This window comes from Microplitis mediator, chromosome 2 (genome assembly GCF_029852145.1).
Source record: "Microplitis mediator isolate UGA2020A chromosome 2, iyMicMedi2.1, whole genome shotgun sequence".
NCBI classification, from domain to species: domain Eukaryota; kingdom Metazoa; phylum Arthropoda; class Insecta; order Hymenoptera; family Braconidae; genus Microplitis; species Microplitis mediator.
In genome coordinates, this window is record NC_079970.1 from 4658509 (window position 1) to 4683833 (window position 25325).

The 25325-nt window shown below is 26.4% G+C and overlaps 2 protein-coding genes across 3 annotated transcripts; both read right to left on the minus strand.

Annotated features, from left to right (window-relative positions):
- Positions 1-1813: 1813 nt before the first annotated feature.
- On the minus strand, positions 1814-9193 carry LOC130663406 (aquaporin AQPcic-like). The gene is made up of 5 exons (XM_057462607.1): positions 8981-9193; positions 4936-5123; positions 4330-4473; positions 2935-3396; positions 1814-2477 (listed from the first exon to the last, which is right to left on the minus strand). Exons 1-5 carry the CDS (start codon positions 9003-9005, stop codon positions 2469-2471), a joined length of 828 nt encoding a protein of 275 aa, XP_057318590.1. The 5' UTR covers positions 9006-9193; the 3' UTR covers positions 1814-2468.
- Positions 9194-11248: 2055 nt separating this feature from the next.
- On the minus strand, positions 11249-18341 carry LOC130663516 (aquaporin AQPAe.a-like). Of its 2 annotated transcripts, none has more exons than XM_057462777.1 (6): positions 18111-18341; positions 16949-17117; positions 12712-12899; positions 12079-12222; positions 11568-12005; positions 11249-11486 (listed from the first exon to the last, which is right to left on the minus strand). In XM_057462777.1, the coding sequence occupies exons 1-6, from the start codon at positions 18189-18191 to the stop codon at positions 11481-11483; spliced, it is 1026 nt and encodes a 341-aa protein (XP_057318760.1). In that variant the 5' UTR covers positions 18192-18341; the 3' UTR covers positions 11249-11480. The 2 variants fall into 2 exon arrangements, with proteins under 2 accessions (XP_057318760.1, XP_057318761.1); XM_057462778.1 differs by lacking the exon at positions 18111-18341 and adding an exon at positions 17409-17602.
- Positions 18342-25325: the final 6984 nt, after the last annotated feature.

Sequence of the window (25325 nt, forward strand, 5' to 3'; positions counted from 1 at the left end):
GTAGAGAAAAAGCTTAATAAATATTTTCCGTTTTTCACCTGGCATACGGTACAAGTTTTGGACACACAGCCCGCGGATATACTAAATGAAAATGTACCACACTCGTGAGCGCCGTCTGTTCACTTATTCCAATATCTTGAAAACCAGTAGTGACAGATGCTGTTGTACGAACAGAACCACGAATACGTGCCTTCACGAATGTTATTACTGTAGATCTTGAGTACTGAACAGAAGATAACCTGCGCAAGTATATATCGTCTCATAAAGTTTTCGCATAAAATTATCCTTCATGCTGAGTAGTGAAAAAACATTTTTTATAAATATATACCCTAATAATAAAGGAATTTGTTTGAAAAGTTTATTATTATGACAAATATTTTTAAATCCACTGGATTTGAATAATCACTGAAAAAGTTATTTTTTATAATTGGGAAAATTTTCTGAAGCTCTAGACTTAGCATGAGGAATTCAATTCTTTATGCTGTTTTTTCTAGAAATGAAAATGAAGACTTATAACAATAAATCATGACGTGAATGTTTCCAGTAGCTTAGGGGACTTAGTAGGCAGCAAAAATAATTCAAGTTGCATGTGGGATCATTTTCCTTTTTATAAAAAATTATCTAAAAAGTTGAGGACATCTAGAAAGTATTTAAATTTTTACTATATACTTTATTATAAAATATAGCTCTTGATAGTGTGCATGCTGCTAAAAGTTTTAATGCTGGTTAAATGTGCTCACGGTACCAAACTTTTTAGGTAAACTTTACTAAAAAAATCCTTATGAGTAAATGAATATATAAAAAAATCTGGAAATCGGTTGACCCTGCGGGCCAGCCCCAAAACTTCCCGTTGTTTTCAAGCTCAGAGCTCGAAAAAGTTATTTTCAATATGTCGAGAACAAAAATTATTTTCTCGAGGTCCGTATCTCAGAGATACGGAACGTTTCGGACCATGTGTGACTATTGTCATCGAAGGTAGCCCTACGTACATACGTACATACACACATACACTCGGACATCATCTTGAAAATAGTCAGAATAGCTTCCTAGGATTTCAAAATGTCGAGATCTGTTGAAAACTCGGTTTACGAAAACGGACCGAAACCAATAACTTCCCTTTTCTTTTTTAAATTATCAATTTTCTTAGAGGGAAGTTAAAAAATTAATCATTAGAGGGTTGAATAATTTTTAATGGTATTCAAATGACATTAATATATTTTGATAGACCATTAGGCTGTGGAGCAAAGTACACTGTCGTATTGAATCACGTCAGAATGACGCTAATGTAATGTTCGATGTTGGCATCACAGAGAAGACATAGTAGCGCACACAATCTGATCGGAAATGCTTGTGTTCTGATGTTCGTATATATTATATATACGTACTTTATGCACACATATAGTAGTTAATGCACCGTAACCATTCGGGAGTCGTGGAATGTCATGAGGGTTGAAAAGGGACACTAGGGAAAACCATCACGCTTTTCCCTCAAGCTTATGTCACGGACTTGCACGTGCAAAATGAGGAAACCTGAGACACTTGAAATATAAAAACGTTCATTTTTTAACGCCATCCACTTTAATCCACTCATGTTCACATTAAAAATTTTTTAAATTAAATCCATTAAGTTAAATTTATTTACATTGTTTTTATTATTTATAAATATATAAAAAATTTATTTTAAAAATTTTTCAAAATAAATTTACATTAACAATCCATAAATGATTGACAATATTTACTCTATACATAAATGCATGCAGTATGTTAAAAAATATATTTGATTGAGTATGCATAAAAAAAATTGACAAGAGGGTTTATTAACTTACATAAAATAAATCAGGATTTATTCATAAATTAAATATAAGTTGTAGTAAAACTTAAATACACTATAAAAAATCGGGAGTGAATTCGGAGTGATTACGGATTTTATTTAAATCCGAAGTCACTCCGTTACTTAGAGTTTAAAAAAATAATCCTCGCATACGGAGTTTATCTTTTCGGCGAAATGATTTCGGAGTAGTCTGAATTTTATTTAAATCCGCATTGACTCTGATTCGAAGTTTTAATATTAAAATAAACTCCCATGCGGAGTAAATAAATAAACAGTCATCTGCTCCGCATTCACTCCGGATTTAATCCGCGTTCACTCCGCAAATTTTTTACAGTAAGAGACAAATGACACATATAATGATAAGTTAATATTATTAAAATTATTATTATTATTAATATAATATATAGTTCACTAAACTTATCAGAGTATTTATTGATTCAACCGTTTATAATCTCCTTTGCATAATGTCTTATACTCAGATGAGAGAGAAGATGCGTGGAAGACTAAACTTTCGAGATATTGTTGTGTACTTTCGCTTTACTTCTTTGATCATGTTTACTCTGTTTTACGTGCTTGAGATGCTTGCACGAAACTACAGAGAACTTTAAAACCTTAGTTTCAAATTCTCAAAATTGCATCAAGCCCTCTGCATAAAAACAAAAATACATAATTATTAAATACGTCCATTAATTATATCATTAAATGATGAGTTGTGGATATGAGTAGCAATAAATTAAGTGGTATTTAAGAAAAGATAATTAATAGATATACATCTTTATGTTTATAGAATGGGGGATAAATCCATCTTTGAGAAAGCAGAGAAAGATAAGATTAAGGAAAAGTCGTCTTTTAAGATTTATATCGAACAATAGTCCCGGAACATTAAATTTATCTGCTAAATTGTCTCTATATACCGAATATAATTCTGGTAGCGATGTGGGTACATGAGAGGATTTATCACGAGGATTTAATACTATTTTTCCGAGGGGACTCTTTATTGTTATTAGTTATACTATAGTAAGTAGTTGCAGTTAAAAATGCTCATAGTTGTATTGCAATGAGGAATTAAATTAAAATTTTTTAAAATTACAGGTATAATTTACCTCAAATTTGTCTGGATCAGTAGAATTCAGATGAATACTCTCGGGAATGGATGTTAGTATGTCTTGGCTATCAGCTTTGATACCGAAAACCAGACGATAAAGAGAAGCAGCTATCGCAGCACCGGAAATGGGTCCAAACCAATAAATCCAATGTCCCGACCATGAATTATTCCAAATGGCTGGAGCAAAAGATCGTGCTGGATTCATACTGCAGCCAGTGTATGGTCCGAAAATAGTAGCGAGACAAGTTACGCCTAGACCGAATCTTATTGCAGTTGAGTCTGTATTGGATGCATTGCGTCTGTCCCAAACTGCACATGCTATCAACATCAATGTCATCGTTGCCATCATTTCTACCATAAAACCTTGTGCACCTGAAACTTTTGGGTTTACCATCGTCACGCAAAACGTCGAAGCAGCTTCTGGATCACCGGATGACAATAAACCAGTTGGTGTGCTGAGCTGTGAGTAATTAAAAATTTATCTTGACTAATTTTATTTATTGACTATTGAAAACAATTTGACGTGAAAATTTACCGAATGCTATTGAAGTATTTAAATTTTTAATTAAAAGCTACAATAGCAAATTATATTTAAAATCCTGTTCTGAGATAAATGGATTATATTTGAATCAATAATTTTGTTCCCGCCATATCTATATGATAAAATAAGTTAATGTTATCAAATTTGGTATCGTTAGAAAGGTCTCAACTTGAATTTGTGCCTTTTCATACTTCAAACTCTTTTTCATTAAGTATTGAGTGAAACAAAGTTATTTATATCATTCGCAATACATTTAAATTAGGCGCGAAAAAAAGACGATCGTATTTATCTTCTCTAAATAAATAAATTAATACTTTAATTATTCTATCACTGAATATAGCTAAATATCACTGAATAGACATCTAATATCTATATTATAAAGAGAGAATAAGAAAAATTTAGTCTATACCATGTCTCTATGATAATAATTAATGATTTTATAAAATTACGGGCATAAAAATTAAAAAAAACTCTAAGATTAGATACTGGGTTTTTTTCGTATCAATAAAAGGCAACAGGCTTGTGGTAAACCCACGAAATTTAATCAGTTTTTTGTATTTTTCATCTTAGTTGATATATTTTAGAAAAAAAATGTATCGACGACACAAAAAAAATTAGATCGTGTAGATTTTTTAAAAATCCTATAATTGACACAATTTTTGAAATCGATTGGTTTGCGAATTAATGAAAACATCCGAAAGTAAATTCAGCAGTGATACTCAGGCAGTCACGTAGTGACTGTGGGTTGCTCGTACTGTCTTATCTTTAGATCAGTATCATTATAAATTCAGTTATTCTTTTTTTGCCATGGCACAAATTAATATAAATAACAAAATATGATTAAATTATAACCTTGAGTAGTCCGTAACCCAAAATACCACCGAGATTCTGTGCCACAATGTACACAGTAGCTTCGGATATTGATTTCATTCCCAATACCACAGATCCAACCGTCATTGCGGGATTCACGTGGGCATGACTTATATGACCGAAACACTGTAATTAAAAAAAAAAAATTTTTTTAATTAAATGAAAAAGAAAAATTTAATTAAAAAATTCCAAGTTATGTTTACGTATATTGACAGTAGCAGTTATTTATCTATATTTATAATTGCAAGAAAATTTTGCAATCTAAAGTTGACATGAACCAGATAATAAAAATTATTTTTATTAACCTACCAGTCATCGCGAGATCACATTATTTTTATTAAACTGATTAAATCGATAAACAAATGATATTAAAAAGCATATTTAAATAGATTATCAAAATATGTCAATCATTTGATATTATTTTTAAAAAAATCTAGATAATCGATAAACTTATTTACTTTATTACAATAATTAAAAAAATAATTATTTATTTGTGGCCTTGCGTATTAACAGTAAGAGTTTATTTGTTTTTAAAATACAAAAGTAAAATAAAAAAACTAAAAATAACTTGAAAGTAAACATACGAACCTGAATAACAATCATAACTGCCAAACCAAAAGTCAAAGTTATTTGCAAATGTGACGGGACAACTCCCAAACTCCCAATACATCCACCGCATCCAAGAAATACTAGCATTGCTGTACCAACTAACTCAGCCATACCACTAAGAAATGTGTCCCACATATCCCCATGTCCATATATCATTTTATACAATCCTAAAATAATATCGATCATCAAAGTTATCATTCTTCAAAATTTGTTATCGTAAAAAATGTACTTCTTATATATGATACTAAAGTTAGCAGACGCTTACTACCCTTATTAAACAAAACGATTTGTGACGATTAAAAACGATTAATGACGATTAAAATTTCAAATCGTCATGAATTGTTTTTAATCCTCATTCGGGACCAGAAATTGCAATATTAATTTACGATTGAAGACGATTCGTGACAATTTGAAATTTTTAATCGTCATGAAGCGTCTTTAATCGTAAAATAATATATTACAATTTCTGGTCATGCAGGAAGATTAAAAATGATTAAAAATTTAATCTTTAATCATCAATTGACGATTCATGACGATTCAAAACGATTAAAATATTTTTAATCGTCATTAATTGTATTTTCTAATCAGAGCAATTTTTGAATTTTTTTTTTTCACAATTTGATTGAAAAAAAAAATAAATAAAAATATGCACATGTAGAAAATTTAAAAAACTATAGATGCAAATTTTCAAATATTTTTTTTATAATCTGTCATTTTTTAAAAAATTTAAAAATTATCAGACGACCGCGAACTTCTGTGTCATTTCTCATAGTACACAATATTTATAAAACCATTTTCATTTCATAATTTTAAAAATTTTTATCTATCAGAAAAAATTTAAAAACTATTTGATTTACTAGTTAACGCAACTCATCTTATCCATTTATCAACAAAACTAAATTATTTATTATTATTTCCTTATAATTTATTTAATAACTTTTATTTAACTTTGTAAGCGTAAGATAAATTAAAAGTTATTTTTATATAACAATTTATTCAATTAATGAAAAGTATATTAATTATTAAATATCTAAACAATTGTAATGATATTCTCAATGCTACTTGGATACTTTCAACATTCACCCAGTATTTGACCGGTAATTTATTGTGTCCTGAATCCCGAGCGTGTTTCTCGAGTCGGAAACTATGAGAATACAATATTAATGCATATATATGTACACATAATATATAGATATAGATACTTATATATATATTTTATGTATAACAACAACTCATAAATAATTCCTGCAATACTTGAAACGGGTGTGATTTAAAACCGAGTAATTGCATCCACAGATTAAACAATAAATTTTATATGTATGTATATATATATAAACCTTCAAAAGATCATTGATTATATTAAGTATACACATTAATCTTTATCAGTCAACAAAGTTATTCTTATCTCCATTAGTGTTATTAAAAAAAAAAAATTATTAAGACATCAAATTATTTTATAAAATCTAAAAAATAAACAAAATCAAATATAAATAAACTTATAAATCAAACGCCGCGTTCACACATTTTAAATTAAACATAACGTGCATTTAACATAAACGCTATAATTACTGTACATATATTTTAATTTATATCAAATACACGTGTTGCTCGACATGGGCACTCAAGCATACAGCCTAGCAACCTTTTTACGATGCATATCAGTTTTTTAATTTTTCAATTAACTCAAGAATCATTTCTATAATTACGCACTACTATTTATTGCCCATAAAACATACCACAAAAAAATCATAATCAATTATTTATATCTATTATACATATAAAATATATACCTTTATAGTCGGTAGACAAATTAACTTAATTGATTCATAGGATAATAGTCGATACTCAATTAAATTAAGCGGATAAAAAATTTAATTACAAACTACAACAATTTTTATAAAACTTATTTTTTAAACGCGATCATTACTAAAGCCTTGGAAAATAATACGTTAAAACTAAAAATAGTTTCGCGTACTTTTATATTTTCATTCTTTTAAACTAAATTCAAGAGCATATATTTACTTGATTTGACATTGGATAGTATAGTTTTCTACCTTATGTCAATACAACGTACATATATTTATATTGTGCAGTAGCATAAATACGAAAAATTTATTTTTATCCTCACGCTAAAATAAATCTTTGACCTACACAACTATTGCAGATTATATATCTGCGATCCGCGACATATCATCTTATATAATGATAAACTTTAAGCAAAAATTTAAAATAACACACATACATATATATGTATATATTTATTATCTGTTGACATTAAATACAAATTTAATCAATGAGAACAATCCAATAGAATAATAAATTTCAGAGTTTTTTCAATATGTCGTTAAATGAAATAGTGAATACAAGTTTTTAAATTAAAACTTTGACGATACTTCACGGAAAAAAATGAACTATATAAATTGAGAACGACAAGTAGTAGAATGATAAAGTGATCAGTAAATACTATCATTTTAAATAGTAATTTTTCATTTATGATTAAAACGTGAATAATTACAGGATAAGTATGAAAGTTTATTGTCTATGCAAGAAAAATTACTATTTGAACTTTAAAAATCGTAGCTGATACTTAGAAAATTGACGACACATATTATAAAATTTATTATTTGAAATGTTCAAATTCCCCATATTGACACCCGGGTTCCGGGTCATAATTTCAAACACTAATTTTTAAAGTTTATTTTTTTTCATGTTGATATAAATTGACGTAGTAGCTAATTTCGCGACGGTTGTGTTCGGAGATTAGGCGTTGATTAGCTAGCATGCTATCCAACTGAGACATAGGATGTGAGTGCAATCTCTCTATTAGATAGAATAGAACAATGAACCTTGGATAGGAATCGGTAACAAAACAAATTAACTAATCACTATTACCAATTGTTTTAAATTACTTAAATATAAAATTGTTAGTTATTATTCTTTAATCTGATAAATTTAATAGAACACGATCTTATCTAATTGGTAGGTAGTCTGAATCCGTAGTAGAATTTTCAGTATATTTAAAATAAATTAGTATTAATTACTCATTAAAGCAGGTATTGAAATGCATTGATATTAATAATTCATGCGGCTACTCATATTGATGCATTTTCGTAAACTAGCCACCGATTCGCTTGACTTGGGCTTTGGCTTGATGGGTTTTGGGTTTTGGTATATTGGAATATGCTTATGGAAGGTCGGTGGGGTCGGACTATACCGAGCATTGAAACGAGAGAGAATCGATGCAAAGGGGAAGTTGAAAGCCGTCGAATGCATGCATAATCGAGGAGGTCACAACCAAAGCTTCACACACATTACCATTATAACTTTCAAGTCAAACTCAATATGCCTTTACCACTGGCATGTATTACGTGTAATGTGTGTTCATGTGTATGTTCATCCACTTCATTCTAGTGTTAATTATTCTATATACTGTTTTTTACCAGCTACTCAATAAATAAAGATATAAATATAATCTCTTTTTTTTTTAATTTATAAATAAAATTTCGCGCGAAAAAAAATAATCCAGACATATTTATTTCACGTCTATATTTACGAGTGTTAATTTTATATTTTTTTCACATACGAGTGTAATTTGCTCAGAAATATCCAATTCGACCGATTTAATATTCTAAAGTTAATAACCCGATTTAAATTTTAAAAATAAATATAATTATTGGAAAGTCTTTAAAATATTTTACTATTTTTATTCAAATTATTTTAATCATCTTAAGTTTTATTTTTATCTTCATTATTATTATTATTATTATTATTCATTAATGATTACTATTCATTTTTACGAGCGAGATTTCTTTTGAATTTAAAGTACAATTCATTGCCCAATTAAATCACTGCCCAATTTTCCAGACTCAATGCATTCAATAGTCTCATTTAAATGAGTTCTCTTCATACAATAAAAACTAATTACTTTAATTAAATTATTATTATTATTTCATTTAGTGTTTTTCTTTTCTATTTAATCGACAACAAAAATGATTAAAATAAAATGAAATAAAAAAAAACTTACTGGATTTACTGTCACGATTAGACATTGTCAATAAATTGACACACTATTGATTTAAAAATAATAATAAAAAAATGTTATTTGCTCCTGATTTATGGAGCTAATCCCAAAGGTAGCAGATGAACTCTCCCAAGTCTCGCGCGCCTTACTCGTAAGTCGTGTGTAAGTCGTTTGTCACACTCTCGTGATACCACATGAGTACCAGCTCGCGTTGTCAGTTTTATCATGAAAGAACACCACCCACGGTTAACCGATTTAACGCGCCCCACCATATTCACATACGTTTAATCGTAACACGTCGGCTAGTGAAAATATAAACACACACTAGCAACTCTACCAGTGACGAAAATAGTAAAAATAATAATAATAATAGTAAATAAAAAATTAGCATAATAGTTATTGAATCAAGTATTTATGTAATGCTTCGGCGAATTAGTTAATCAATTACTCAATACAGTAATAATTCATTGGATTTTTATAAGAATTAATAAGTAATTAATAAAATCATCAAGTAACAGCCATAATATTATTAATAGTTTATAAATTTCTAGAGGTAAATGTGATAATGAAATAAAATTACTGTACGAATTAGAGATGGTTTTGTGTGTAATGCAGAACAGTAGATGACAAATGACAAATGAATGGATTACGAATGCAAAACAGTCACTAATTGACTTAAAATATAACGAAAGACTGTTAAAACCACGCATTTATTATCACTCGTTAATTATCTAATTGTCCGTTTGTTTTAACAATTTAAATGCTAATTTTGTATTATTCATATTTTTTTAGACGCGGTGATAAAGTTATAAAACATGTCCATTCTCACATGCTTGCGTGTTATTTTAATTAATGTTTTTTTTTTTTACTCGCAATTTATTTCGAAATAAATGAAGGAATATTTAAATAATCAAAAACACTATAAAAATATGTATATTAAATATATATATTTCATTATTAATTACATCTCCTTTATAAAATATGATAATTCATTTTATTTACTTAGCAGTCGTAACGAACTTAAATCTTTACATAGATATGTTTATTTTATTAATATCTAGAGTCTATAATATCATTTTTTTAATTGAAATTTTATATTTTTAGTATTTCATTAATATATACTTACAGGTACTATTATATTATTAATTTTTTTTGTTTTCGTGTAAATTTTTTTTTCTAATGATTTAAAGTTTTTTATTGATTGATAATTCTTGCACAAGAGACGAATAAGGAAATTGTCGAAACCTTTATTGATATGGACATTAGGGACTTAATATTTCTACAATTATATTTTTTTATATTTGTCTGGTCTTATCTTATCTATTAATTAAAACAGATTTTAAAAATACGTTAATTTACATTTTATAACTATCGAAATTTACTTCCCTATTCTAACAAAAAAAATTTTTAAATAAAACTTAAAATTTTCAATCACTTTATAATTAATTTTTGGCATGCGATTGATATTCGAAATTTTATTTTATTACATTTTAAAATAATAAATTAAATTTTTTTTTTAACAAGAGTTCATGCAAATTTTTTTTACATAAAAAAAATTTCAATAAGAATCTCTTGTGTATAAGTCAAATTTTAAAAAAAATAATTTCCTTGAATCAACAACTGATATGTCAATGATAGTGTTGAGATCTTTAAATAAAAAAAAAGTTTATTTACAAAGTATTATAAAAAACCACAAGGTGATGAAAACAGTAAAAAAATAATAATAATTATTATTAAGTAACAACCTATAAGTACTTTCTCTTCGTTTAATGAAAAATACTTTTCGTCAATCACTTGAAAAAATAATTTAACGTCTATTAGTAGCTAAATCTAAATTAAATTTAAATATTAACTTACACGACTTAAATTAATAATTATACATAGGGTAGAGGTACCGTTTTTGGCCACTGAAGCCAGTTTTGGACACTTGAAAAATTTAAATAAAATAATTTGTAAAAGACCCAATAACATAATTAATTTTTTAAAGATACTTCTATCCCACTATTAAAAGGCAAATTTAATTTTACACTTTTTCATTAATTAAAATAAAGGATTAAATGTCCAAAAATGGAGCAGTGGCCACAAACGGTACCTCTACCTTATAATCAACCATTAATACTAAATCATAAAATCATTAAATTTCTTAATTACAAGACATTAAGTCTAAGTCTTTTTTCAATATCTAATACACCGGCAAGTATACTGATCAATTACTTTACATGATTATCAAATTATTCGTAAAAATAGTACCATAAATATGTTTGTTTCGTAAAAAAAAAAAATTTAATTTGATGAAAGCATTTCACTGCTTATATCATTTTCTTTTTTATCCATTGCTTTTTTTTATAAATTATCATTTAACATTATTCTGTTTATAAAATCTCACTCATACATTCTCAATACCGTCAATCGATATTTCATAAATCTCTTTTACAATTTCAACATAAAAAACAAAACTCTGCTGAGTTCAATAATCACAAGTTTATTAATTTCCACTTTGGGTTCAGATCTGAAAAAAACCAAATAAAAATTTTTATAAATTTTCAAGTAAATAAAATGTGATAATAATGATTATAAAATAATTAATTACCTCGGCCTTTTGAGAAGTATTAATGGAAGCACATTCAGGCAAATTACACTGACGGGGTGAGAATACTGATCTGTATAAAACAGAAGCAAGCAAAGAACCACCAATGGGTCCGAACCAGAAGATCCAGTGGTGGTTCCAGTAGTTGTTCCATATTGCGGGCCCCAGTGATCTTGCCGGGTTCAAACTGCATCCAGTGTACGGAGCAAGTGCCATACACAATGCAGCTATCGTCAATCCAAATTTAATGGCCGTTGAGTCTGTATTTTTTTCATTGCGGTTATCCCAAATTGCGCAGGTCATAAACATAAGAACTGCCGTCGCAATTATTTCACCCAACAATCCTTGAATTACTGGTATCTTGTTGTGCAATTCTGTTATACAGAATGTTTCCGTTGATGAAGTTAGTGAACTCACGAGAACATCTGATGGTGTTACGACCTTTTAAATTATTTTAAATAATTATTATCATATTACCAATCCATGATAATTGTTAATTAGTTAATTAAATTACCTTAAGAAGACCAAAACCAAGTATAGCACCAAGACATTGCGCGACAAAGTAAACAGATGCTTTGGTCAATGATATTTTCCCCATGACTACTGCTCCAACTGTTATAGCAGGATTAATATGAGCGCCACTTATATGTCCAATGCTCTGTAAAAATTATAAAACAAATATTTTTTTAACTGCACGGAAAAATTTTAATTATATCAAATGCAAATAATCCCACGTTAACTATGAACTATGTCGGCATAATCTAACCCAATGTAAATATTAATTTTTATCATTTTTGTTTTAATTTGCGTTTAGTAGCAAACGTATTCCGGTTGACATGAAACCATATAATTTAAAATAAAAATTTGGTCCATGTATAATTTGAGTGAAAATTTCATTACATCGTAAAAAATTTTTGGAGTAAACGCGGAGTGAAATTTACTCCGGATCGGAGTAGATGCGGATTAAAATAAAATCCACATCACTCTGAAATTACTTCGCTAAAAAAATTCCCCATTCGTTCCGTATGCAAAGTGATCTATTTTTAAAACTCCGGGACTCAGAGTGAAGAAGTGAATTTGAATTGATATGAAATCCGAATTCACTCCCGTTTTTTTACGCTGTATAAATGATTTATAAGTGACTTACTTGAATAACAAGCATGACAACAAGTCCAAAAGTAAAAGATATTTGAAGTGAGGAAGGTTGGCTTCCTAAACTTCCAACACATCCCATACATCCTAGAAACACTAGCATTGCTGTTCCAATTAATTCGGCTAAGCCGCTTTTAGTTGTTTCCCATGCAGAGCACTCATCTTCGAACAAGCTTTTAAGCCCTTTAACAAATTTGTAATTATTACCACATATTTACTAAACATTAAATTATTTAATGGCCATAATATTTAATTGTTATTATTATCATTGCTATATTAGTGCATATAACCATTATTTAGAGGTCAACATAAAATTAACATGTGAAAATGAAAATATGCAAGTGGTTTTATGCAAATTATCACTAAGAGGCGGTACCCGCAGACTAAATTGCAATAGCCGCACATAATTATCTTATGTAATTTAATTTTTTAATTTAACAAGTACAATATTACCAACAAACTTGACATTTTTATTTTTACAACAACTTCTAAATTGCCAGCTATGATTTTATAATTTTAATAAAAAAAAAACTAAAAGCGATTTTTAAATTAGTAAATAAAAAAAAATGTATTCATTGTCTGGTTTAATTATTCAAATGTCATACAATTGCTCTAGACAATGTGAATAACAACTAAATTTACGTAGTTTGAGTTTTAATAAGCATAAAAAACAGACAACAAACAACACTAACAATAATATTTAAAAATAATTTGTCTAGTAATTTACTATTTTGCACGCGAATGAAAGTTACTTTCACTTATTTTTGGTACAGTCTCATTGTATAGTTATTTTTTATTTAATTATTTTAAGTAGTAGATAGTACATAGAAAATTATTATCCTAGACTCATTAAAAGAATCATGAAAGCAAAGAGAGTTATTAAAATTATTAAATTATATATTATGATGTGAAATTATTATTATTTTTCATTGTAAATTCATTTTAATTCAGGCAATTTATTTTTATTTAATTATTGAATTTCAAAAAGAAAAAAAATATTTATTATTTTTAATCGCTTATCGGTAAATGCACGCGCAGCAGATATCGATTTGTTTTCATCAGTTACTAAAGAGGATTTCTCTTATCATTATTTAAATTTAAATATTCATAAATTATCATTAGATTACAAATAAAATAAAATAAATATTAAATTACTAGATACTAATTTCCGCATATTTTTTATTGCATAATTGTTTATATTACCGCATTTTAAAACAATAGCGTAATGCAACTATTCAATCATTTAATATTATCGCACAATTATTTCATAACTATTAACCATCGTTATTATTTAACTTTTGATTAATAGTTTAAAATTTCCGGGTTTATTGTAAATTCAATTTTGTAATTTTATTTCCGCTAAATTTATTGCAAAGTTCAAATTAATTGCAATTTAATTTTTTATTAACAAATCATCCGTAATAAAACTTTTAATACGTGGAATTTTTTTTATTGTCGCAAGCAGATTTTATCAATATTATTAAACAATCTTATCAACAGTTTCTTTCCATTTACATCAATACCGTGTTACTTTTTTTCTGTTTAATTTCAACACCTGGAATAATAAATATAAATTTTTATTGTAAAAATTTTTTAAATTAAATTTCAACGATTGTAAAAAAACTCTTCAAGTATTTTCTTTAAAAATAATTTTAATTGATTGATTAATTAGTTATGAGTTATTAATTTATTATCGTGTTAATATTTTTTTCCGATAAATTTTATAAATAATTTTATGATTAATTGAATTAATCAATTTAATAATACATTTATATTGTTTTCGAGTAAATTTAATAGATACTCATATGATTTAGTATATTAGGATATATATTTATGTATATATATATATAGGATATTATATAGCAAGTGTTACAGTAGGTCAAGTTTAACAGGCCACAGGTGAATGACCTATGGCTTCTTCATCATAAGTGAACTACCTGTTTGTAAAATTTGCACAAATAACTTGTTCTCATTCTTCAACACTCTCGTAAATCTCAAACTACATGCCTTGATAATTTTCACTCATTCAATCCATATACTTTTTTAAAAACTTTCAAAATAAATAAAAAATGTGTAACTCAAATATTTATTTTTAAATGATTGTAAAATATTTAAAAAATTTTGAATTCTGATGAACATTTTACAGGCAAAAGAATTTAGTAGATAAAAAAAAATGCAATTTAATATCAAAAGTATGACACATTATTATTATTTATATTAGATAATTGAAATGACATTTATTGCATAATTTATTTTTAAAGGTTATTGTTTAGCAGACTCACACGTGTAATATTATGATAACTAAAAATTATATTCTATCTAACAAACGTCAAAGAATTCTTGGATAAAAAAAATTATTTATTTTTCATTATTCATTACTACTGTTCACGTAAAAAAAATAATTCGATAAATTAATTTCTAAGAAATAAGTTACAATCTTTTGCTATAAAAATTTCTGTATAATTAAATTTTTTCATACTTAAAAATCTAAAATATCTGGAAATTCATTATTAATATATACTTTTTGTTCTTATAGTCTAGTTAGAAATTTTATTAAAGCAAATAAACAATCGGGTATTAAAAAACTTTCATTTTCATTGTGAAGTAATGTATAAAAAAAAGTAATAATAATAATAGTGGTGTTAGCAAAACACCTATTATTGTAAGAACAATAAAACAAAATATCTTTAGAAAATCAAGTTGGATTTTTTATAAACAAATGAATGAGGAAAGACAATGATCTATATTGCGGAAGTAAAAATACATCGTAAATTTATTATTTAGAAAATTTTTTTCTTTATATTAATTTCTGATTCAATTCATCATTTTCTTTCTCACGATATTTTATTGCAGTTTCAAAAATTTTAAATAACGCGCCATAAATGATGATATGTTACATATATTGACATGACACAATTATTACAAAACAATGAACTATAAACAAAATAGGTAATACCTACTGATATATACATATATTGTTTTGCAATAATTGTGTCATGTAAATATATGTAACATATCATCATTTATAGCGCGTTATTTAAAATTTTGAAACTGCAATAAAATACCGCGAGAAAAAAAATGATGAATTGAATCAGAAATTAATATAAAAAAAAAATTGCTAATTAATAAATTTACAAGATATTTTTACTTCCGCAATGTAGATTATATATAAATATATAATCAGTATTAATTCTTGGGTTATCGCATATAATTTAAAACGCCAGACTATGTATATATATATATAGTATACAGTATAGATATGTGTATATATGTGTATATATAAAATATAACGCAGCATCCAGAGTGGATCAATACTAACGGGAAATATTTAGCAAAGGGTATATATTTAGAGAATCGGTCATGGACTTTTAAAAAATTTCATATTTTACATATCGTGCTACTTAAAATAATTACTGATATCCAATTAATATAAAAAATTATGAAAAACGAAAAAATTAATCGTTAAATTGACAGCAAATAAATAGTTAGAGGCACTCTAATCAAATTAGTTACTTAATAAGTTATTGACATTGAGAGCCAATTATTTGATTGAGTCCTTGTTTATTGTTAATAAATACTCGAGACGAGCCTCCTGGACGGGTTTGAAAACAATGATCATTGATCGAACATTAGGTATAAATAATTTTTTATCATTTATTTATAAAAAAACTCGTGTTGCTTTCTAGTGAGAACTGGGATCAGTGCCAAAGATACAGTTGTTATTAAGTATTCTGTGATGGAGTAAACTGTATATAAAATCGAGTGACTTATTTATCGTATTTTAAAAAAGATTTAAATTCAAAACCTTAAATTACTTTCATTTATTAACATATAAAAAAACTTTATATGTGTTTACCGTTACTGCTCTTATTTATTTTGGCAATCGTTCAATTTATTTTTACTTAAATATTAATAAATGAAAAATAATAATTACTATTTTAAATACTAGCCAAGGTTATTTAAATCTGCAAATATATTTTGAAGTTGAGACTAGTTTATTTATTACTGGCATGATGTTGTTATTTAATTAGAACTTTTAAACGCACGGGCTATAAATTTCAAGATAAGACTATTAATTATCGCGATTAAAAATTATGACAATGTCATTAATGTTTTAAATCGTATTATTTACTGATTACTCTGTCACTGGTTACTTCGATAATAATAACAATTATTGTTTTTTTTATGCACATATTAATAATTTGTAAATAATAATAAATTTTTTTACTTACAAGGAGCTTTGATTTTCGCGGCATTGCTAAATTTTGTTGCTGATGGTAGACTTATTGTTGTCTTAGACTTTCCAATACTGCTATCAGCAGGACCATTTGAAGTGACAATTGATATGTTACTTGGCTCCATGTCGTTTAAAATTGATTCTGGCGATGCGATCGGAGCTACCTGAAGAATTTAAGGAGAAATCAACATTAAAGTCAATTAAATATAAACCCAAGCATAAAAAATGACAATTATAGTCATCGTAAATTTAAATAATCCCTCTATAAAAAATATATGTATGTACATATACTTTACTATCATTCATTATCTGATAAATATTTTTATTTCTAATAATTGCATTACTACAATTTATCAAACTCTAAGTATAATCATTAATTAAATAAATATCAAACTAATTTATGATAATTTATTGCAAGATTAAAATTTTTTCACAATTTATTTTTTTTCACTCACCCTCGCAAGTGAAATTGAACTTGTATTTTTTTTTTTTAATTACCGCGTCTTTTTTTTTTTTTTTAAATTTTCAAATTCAAAAAATATAATGGCGGTAATAAAAAAAACTAATGATTATCAGTACACGTTTACTATTAATACTTTTGGTTATCACGAGCTTGTGTTGTCGCGTGGGTTGAAAGAGACTGAATTGAAACTTAGTAAGCGCACGCTCTACTATATATGTAGTAAAGAGGCTCTCACTATACTGCTGTTAACGACCGCGGCATGACATTGCGCGTTATTCAGCCTCCCATTCGCATCTTCTCACGAAATATACGCACGAATCGCAAAACTAAACGTGATTGGGATGATAGTATAGTAAGATATTACAACTCTCGTGCTTTCCACAGTAAACTGATTTATTTGTTTTGACGTATATTGATTCACTAAAGATATTAGTTTATATATCTGTTAATCTGTATGTTATACATATACATATATATATATCAACAATTGATGCTCACTAAAAATTATCATTATATTATGATTAGGTCGTTACACAATTCGTCTTACTAAATACTTGACATTTTTAATAATTCAAAATTATTATTATTATTGATGACACAAATCAAGAGTTTCGGAGTAATTAATTTTTTTTATCCATTTAGATATCAAAATATTGAAATTTATCGTTTCTTAAGTATTTGATTATTTGTTTACCTTGAGAAACATCGAATCGCAGGTTTCACTGTCATCATTGATTAGTTCTTGCATAATATTTTTTTTTTTAGAAGTAATCATAAATGTTTAATTGCCACAATTTTTTTTAACACAAAAAAATTACGTTTGAGATTTTTCGGATGTGAAAAAATAATTTTTATATAAAATTTTAAAATTCATTAGGAGACGCATAGCATCCTTCTGGCATGAAGTAGAAGTGAAAAGATTCGACTGAATGTTGGGCGATCTACGCCACGGAAAATCCGAGTTACTACGTACGTTACCGAAATTCGACGAATTATTATTTGTCAACGCGCAGATGTGAATCTTATTCAATATAGACTCATTAGATTATAAATAAAAGTTTTATCGTAAATCCGTTTGAATTTTGAAAATGTATTTTAATTACTTTACTATGGAAAAAAAAAAAAATTCATATTTTATTAATTACCAAATTTATCCACTTAAATTTTTCTTCACACGAACAAAAATTTGTTCAGAATGAAAAAAATTTTCTTATCCAAATAGATGATTATTTTTCATAAAATTTAAAAACTAAAATAAATATTTTTTGAACGTCTGAAAAATTACATATTTTTATTTTTTAATGAAAAATTATTTTTATAAATTTATAATAAACTGTCTTGTAATGAAAATAAAACAAAAATCACAATGCAATTAAAGTTTAAACTTTCGTTCTAAAATTAAAACAACAGTTACAGTCTTAATTATTATAAATTTAATTATTTTAATAATTTTATATTTTTCATTACAATTTTGTTAAACTTCATAATCTTTCTTGATACGCAGAGAAATCTAGTCCAACATAAAGCATGACTCGACTGCAACAATGATGACAAAAAAAATCTAATTTTCACGAATCATCAAATTAATTTTATGACACAAATAACACATTTCAATTCATTTTATCAAACCGTTAAATCTTTACATCAGTAACGTTAAATTTATCAAACTCACAACAATAAATATTTTTTTTTCCATTTTAAATTACTCTAGAATTAAAAAATAATAACATACAATTATTCACTACTGCTTACTCTAACAGTGCATCAATTTTTTATTATCACACTATCACATTGTCATTAAATCTGCTCATCTCCTCTATAATTAATGGATCAGTAGATTAACAGATATATAGTAATCAATCATTCTACTGATAAGATAAATTTCAAATAAATTAATTTTCAATCAGTAATTCTGTACGCTGTAAAAAATTTTTTGAGTAAACACGGATTAAATCCGAAGTGATTGCGAAATAAATGACGAATGAGTGAAATTTACTCCGAAGTGAAGTTTATTTTAATATCGAAACTCGGAATCGGAGTACATGTGGACTAGGGTGGCCGTTAAAAATTAAATTTTTTCAGGCGCCCCATAAAAAGCTTCTTTTTAGTGAAAAAGTACCTGGGGAATTTGGTTTTTTCGTTTTAAGTAAAAAGAACACGTGCCGCAGGACGATCAAAGTTCATTTTTCGATGCAATCGCGGATTTTTTCAAATATCTCATGAAATGTGCAGATAAAAAAAAAAACTATAGGAACAATTTTGTAGGAAATTAAATTCTTGACAAAAAAAGTCATATTCATTTTTTTTATAAAATTTGTATTTATGAAGATATTTTGAAAAAACTGTTTTTATATCCTATCAATTGAGCATTTTAAGGAGAACGAAAAAACCAAATTCCTCAGGTATTTTTTCACTAAAAAGAAGCTTTTTATGGGGCGTCTGAGAAAATTTAATTTTTAACGACCACCCTAATGTGGACTGAAATAAGATCCAGATCTTTCCCAAATCACTCCGCTGAAAAAATCTCCCTATTTACTCCTTATGCGGAGTAATTTTTTAAAAAACTCCAAGTGACAGAGTGAATTCAGATTGAAATAAAATCCGTAATCACTTCGAACTCCGTTTTTTTATAGTGTACATATTTAGATAGATTCTCTTTCAAAAGCTATTCGTATCTAGTAACCAATAATTTATTCATTCAAATACGTCGTTACATTTTATCAAGACATGTTATCAATATCATCATCATTATCAGAGCTTATCATTAAATAATTAACTTCTGTCACTAATATCTCGTGTTGTAATCATGAGCTAAAAATTACATCAATTGATATATTAATTTAGCTAAATCATAAGACAAAGGTTTTTTTATTGGCAGCATTTCTAAAAGTTTACTCCAACCACTTCAAGTATGTCATGTTACGGCCAATAATAATAATAATAATCAGTAGCGTAGATAATTTATATGATCGATGGATATTATATTTAGATAGAGTATTATGTCAGTAGCAAACCTAATCGATCAGGGGTTAGTAATTATGTCCTTGTCTTTATAAAAAAAAAAAAAATGATAAATAAAATTATTGAATAATTAAAAGAAAAAAAAAAAAACAGGTTCTTATTCAAATAAAAAAAAATCTAATGGAAAATATAAGATAATTGAATTTAAATATCTTAGTAATTGTTATCAAATAATCCATCTTTTTTATTCACACACCTACACATCTATCACATAAATCATGTCAAGAAAACGGTATTATTAGAACTCATTGTAAAAGTAGTAATGCTTTAATAGGAAAATTACATAGGGTAATAAGCGTTAGAGCATGTAAACTCGGGAAAGCGTATTTCGATCCACATCTCAATATAAATAATAAATAATAGATAACATAAACATATGTTTACTTATTTAAACATTTAAAATTATTTTGCGTGAATGAAATTGATAATTGACGTAATTTAAATTTTTACGATTCTGAAGTTAGCAGACATCTAATAATTTTTGGATTTTCTTTTAGACGGTAAATTGTAAAAAAAAAAATATTTGAAAAACTTGCACCTGTAGTTTCTTAAATTTTCTACATGTGCATATTTTTAGTTTTTTTTTTTTGTAATTCATTTTTTGAAAAAAAAAATCCGAAAATTACTAATTGTCTGCTAACTTCAGGATCATAAATTTTTCACTGAATAATCAAATCAAATTTCTGAAAATAAATTTAAATTGTATCGTTAATTTCAAACAAAGATCGGAACAAGATAATGAATTATTTAAAATAAATATAATAATTATTATTCTAAGAGGATTTTTTGATTAAACCAAAAGACCTCGAGTTTAAGGAAGAGAAATAAAATTAAACATCCGTATACAATGGCATACAATAAATGTATGGAATATATAGTGATGGATGAACAATGATGTGAATAGTGATAAACTCATGTCCGTGTCCCCGAATGTAATAAGAGAATAAAAGAAGACATAAAAATAAAATCAATGGAACCAAGTACGATACGACTAAGACATGACACATTAAAGTTCATGTTAACTCGGAGACATTTTTACTGAGCATTGAGTTACAGGATATGGACACAAATTAATGATTACTTCTCTTTAATATTCACTCTATTAGTATTCTTATATACATTATTATTATTTATATCCACACTTATTTTATCAAGCAGCGTCTGGGTTCATTGGATACAGCACCCACTACTGTTGATATAATTTATTATGTGTAACCAAACCTATATATAATAAAATTAATCACCAGTGATTCAGACACTTACTTTAAAATTTAAAAATTTAATAAGCAAATAAATTTATTTGACTATTAAAAATTTAAATTACATGATTATAGACAATTTAAAAAAGTATCAAGTTCACTCATAAAAAGTAATAACTTTATACACATATATATGTATATATGATAATTGATGCAATAAATTTAGCGGAAGAAACGGATGAATTCCTTCAACAAAGTTATTCGCTGATAAAGTAATGATTTGATTATGAGCTAACAGAGATTGTACAATTATTTAATCGTTAAATTTTTGCATAATAATTTCATTCTTTTATACTTCAGTTATTAGCATAATGTTCTGTCCACACTTTGTTTCTTAAAAAATGTCATAATTATTGGGCAATAGATCATTTTTTAAAAATTACTTACTACATAAGCCTCAAAAAAATAAACATGACAATTTTTTACGTAAGCCCACGACAGCAAAAATATATCATATGGCTATTTATATAAATAAATATGCTTACTTAAATTAATCATAACTAATTTTTAAAATCCGGTCTATTTATAGACACATTTGTCACCAATTATAGTCTGTCAAATATTTGACATCAATATATATACATATATGTGTCCACATAAATTACAATCAAGGATGTATACACAAGAATTAATTTGATTCAACTTGTTTACTTTCTCAGGGAGATAAAAAAATAATTCATCTGAGAAAGATTAAATAGCAGTCATTTAGTAAAAAAAATAATTGTCTTGAGATAGCAATTCGGTCACGGTCAATTAAATGAAATAAAAAAAGTTTTAAATCACCAATTGTTGTAGATTTTATGAGACTGTAAGAGACTTTTGTTTATCTTAAAACTTATCAATTAATTTATTAATTTATCAATAAAATATCACTATATCTTTTAGATCGCAATTTTTGAATCGATAACGACAAACCAACGGTCGCACAGACTTTGAAAACAAAATAATTAAAATAAGTAATTACTATATGAACAAATTAAAAATAGTATGTCGCCTGACTTTGAAAATATGTTTGTGTTTTAAATAAATTTTATAAAATATTTACAAACATCGAACCATAACACAGTCATGACGTAAAGCCAATAAAATAAAATAACACTTCGCATTACAGAGCCACAATGTTGACGTCAAAAATAAAAATCTACAATAATTTAATTTTTCCATCACATTCTATTATATTTTTCCTCTGATCTCTGCATTATCATTCATAAAATTTAATCCTCCTCGAAGAATCACAACATATATATGTATATAAATGTATATGTATGTGTAAATAAACAACACAGAAGACCGCGAACTTGGCACGCGTGTCGACCTCCTGCTGGCTGACTTTAAAAGACAATTATATTTTTATTGTTATGACGAGAGTTAAATACAGCATTAACTAGTATAGTAATATATACATAAAACATCACTCGGTACACTGTTGTAAAGTCTAATATATTTAATTGAACTTTAACTGCTGAGATAATTATAATTGAGTGAAAGTTTGCTAATTTGTTTGAGCTTTTATATTTTAAATTAAATTAATAAAATAGAAATGATTTATTTATCTTTGAAATAAATTTTTACGCCAGTTATCATGAATTTATTCGTTTATTAAATAAAATATACATGTATATTTACAAATATGAATGTATATATACTATTTCATAAATAATAAGTAAGGAAATGAACTTGATCTCTCATCCAAAATGTCAAGTACCCTAGTAGGCTTCAGAAAAAAAATCTTTATTAGATGCTGATTATATTCATTACACTATAAATATATAAACACTTGAATTCAATTGAATTGTAAAACAATTGTGCTGTTAATTTGTGTGTTCAATGTGACTGAGAAATTTTTTTTCTGCAATAATTCGCGTCGATGTAACTTGTAACCCGATATAGAATTCATTGACGTTGTAATTGAGAACATTTAGGGCTTTATATACACATATATACATATATATTGGGTTATAGTTATAAATATATGGCTAACTGATATCACGAGTTTGTTTAAATGATTATTATTTATTCACTATATACGAATTTACAAATGATATGACCCGTTTAGAGTCCGTTGAACGAACTCTGTAAGCAAATTCGTCGTTTAGGTCACAGCCTTGATTTTTTTTTTTAAATTAAAGATTCAAGATTGCATCAGCTAACTATTTTAAGTAATTTAATTTTATTTAACTACTTTATTTTTATGCAGATTGATTTATTAACATATATCTCACTTGTCGTTAATTAAATTTATTTTTTTCTTTATAAAAATATCAATATTTTGATTTTTTTTTTTAATTCGTAAAAATAATAACAAAAAAAAATTTATTATTACAATTTTACAATTTAAAAATTAATCTAAAAAAAAACAAATTTATTTCCATGATGAATTTTATTAAAAATTTTTGGATTTTACTATAAAAATAAGAAATGAAAAAAAAAATCATCAAAATTTAATGATACTGAAGTTAGCCGACGTCCAATAATTTTTGGACTTTTCCTGAAGTTAGCAGACAATTAAAAGTTTTTGGATTTTTTTTTGAACAATTAAATTTGAAGAAACTAAAAACTAAAAATATGCACATGCAAAAAATTTAAAAGACTACAAGTGCAATTTTTTTAAATGTTTTTTTTTTTTATAATTTATCGTTTTTTTTTAAATTCAAAAATTGTTAGACGTCGGCTAACTTCAGTATCATAAATTTAACGGATGATTAAAAACTAATGATACTGAAGTTAGCCGACGTCTAATAATTTTTGGACTTTTTTTTAAACGATAAATTATTAAAAAAAAAATATTTGAAAAAATTGCACTCATAGTTTTTTAAATTTTCTACATGCGCATATTTTTGATTTTTTTTTTTTGTATTTTATTCGTTGGAAAAAAAATCCGAAAATTACTAATTGTCTGCTAACTTCAGGATCATAAAATTCACTGACCCTGAAAAATAATCGTGATACATCCGTAAATAATCCACTGAAAATTAAAGTACATATATATGATTCAAGTATCAAAGGTCATACAACAGCAGAAAGTCATAACATAATTAAATAATTACATTAATAGACATAAATTGTTGTGAGCAATTAATAAAATACTAAACTGAGTTAAAAAAAAAAATCAGGATAGAAGTTTATCAACAAAAGCATTAGATGAAACATGTAATTGAGTTACAACCAAAACTGGCAAACAAATAAAATGTTGAATGATGTACGGAATGAAAGAAACAAACAGAAAAATGCAATTAAATCTGGTACGAACCTCTTCAGCCTTGACTCAGATAAGACGTAAACAATACACATGTCTTCTGGTTAAGACGGAAGTTAAAAAGAAGATGAACTGCTGCTACATACAATTTGATAGTATAAATATAAATATTATATGAACTTGGTATTGTATGTTAAACTCATGGCCGATTGAAAAATGTCTGTAAATTTATAATGCTCTTTTTATTTACTTATTTATATTTATAAAAAATAAAAAGTTTTACTTCCGTATCAGTAGTGAGTACAAGTAAAAGTTTTAAATACAGGTACATTGTTTTCGCGTCTGTAATTAATCATAAATTCACACGAATAATACGTAACAATTGTAACAAAAGACGTCATAGACTTGATATAATAAACAAGGTCCTTAATGA

Bases quoted from the DNA above. Each gene is read 5' to 3' on its own strand.
- LOC130663406 (XM_057462607.1), bottom strand. From the start codon at position 9,005: ATGTCTAATCGTGACAGTAAATCCA. The intron at 5,124-8,980 runs GTAAGTTTTTTT...ATATTATTTTAG, and splicing joins TAATCGTGACAGTAAATCCA to GATTGTATAAAATGATATAT. The intron at 3,397-4,329 runs GTTATAATTTAA...AATTACTCACAG, and splicing joins TGGGTTACGGACTACTCAAG to CTCAGCACACCAACTGGTTT.
- LOC130663516 (XM_057462777.1), bottom strand. From the start codon at position 18,191: ATGATTACTTCTAAAAAAAAAAATATTATGCAAGAACTAATCAATGAT. The intron at 17,118-18,110 runs GTAAACAAATAA...TAAATTCTTCAG, and splicing joins GCGATTCGATGTTTCTCAAG to GTAGCTCCGATCGCATCGCC. The intron at 12,900-16,948 runs GTAAGTAAAAAA...AATTTGTTAAAG, and splicing joins CGCGAAAATCAAAGCTCCTT to GGCTTAAAAGCTTGTTCGAA.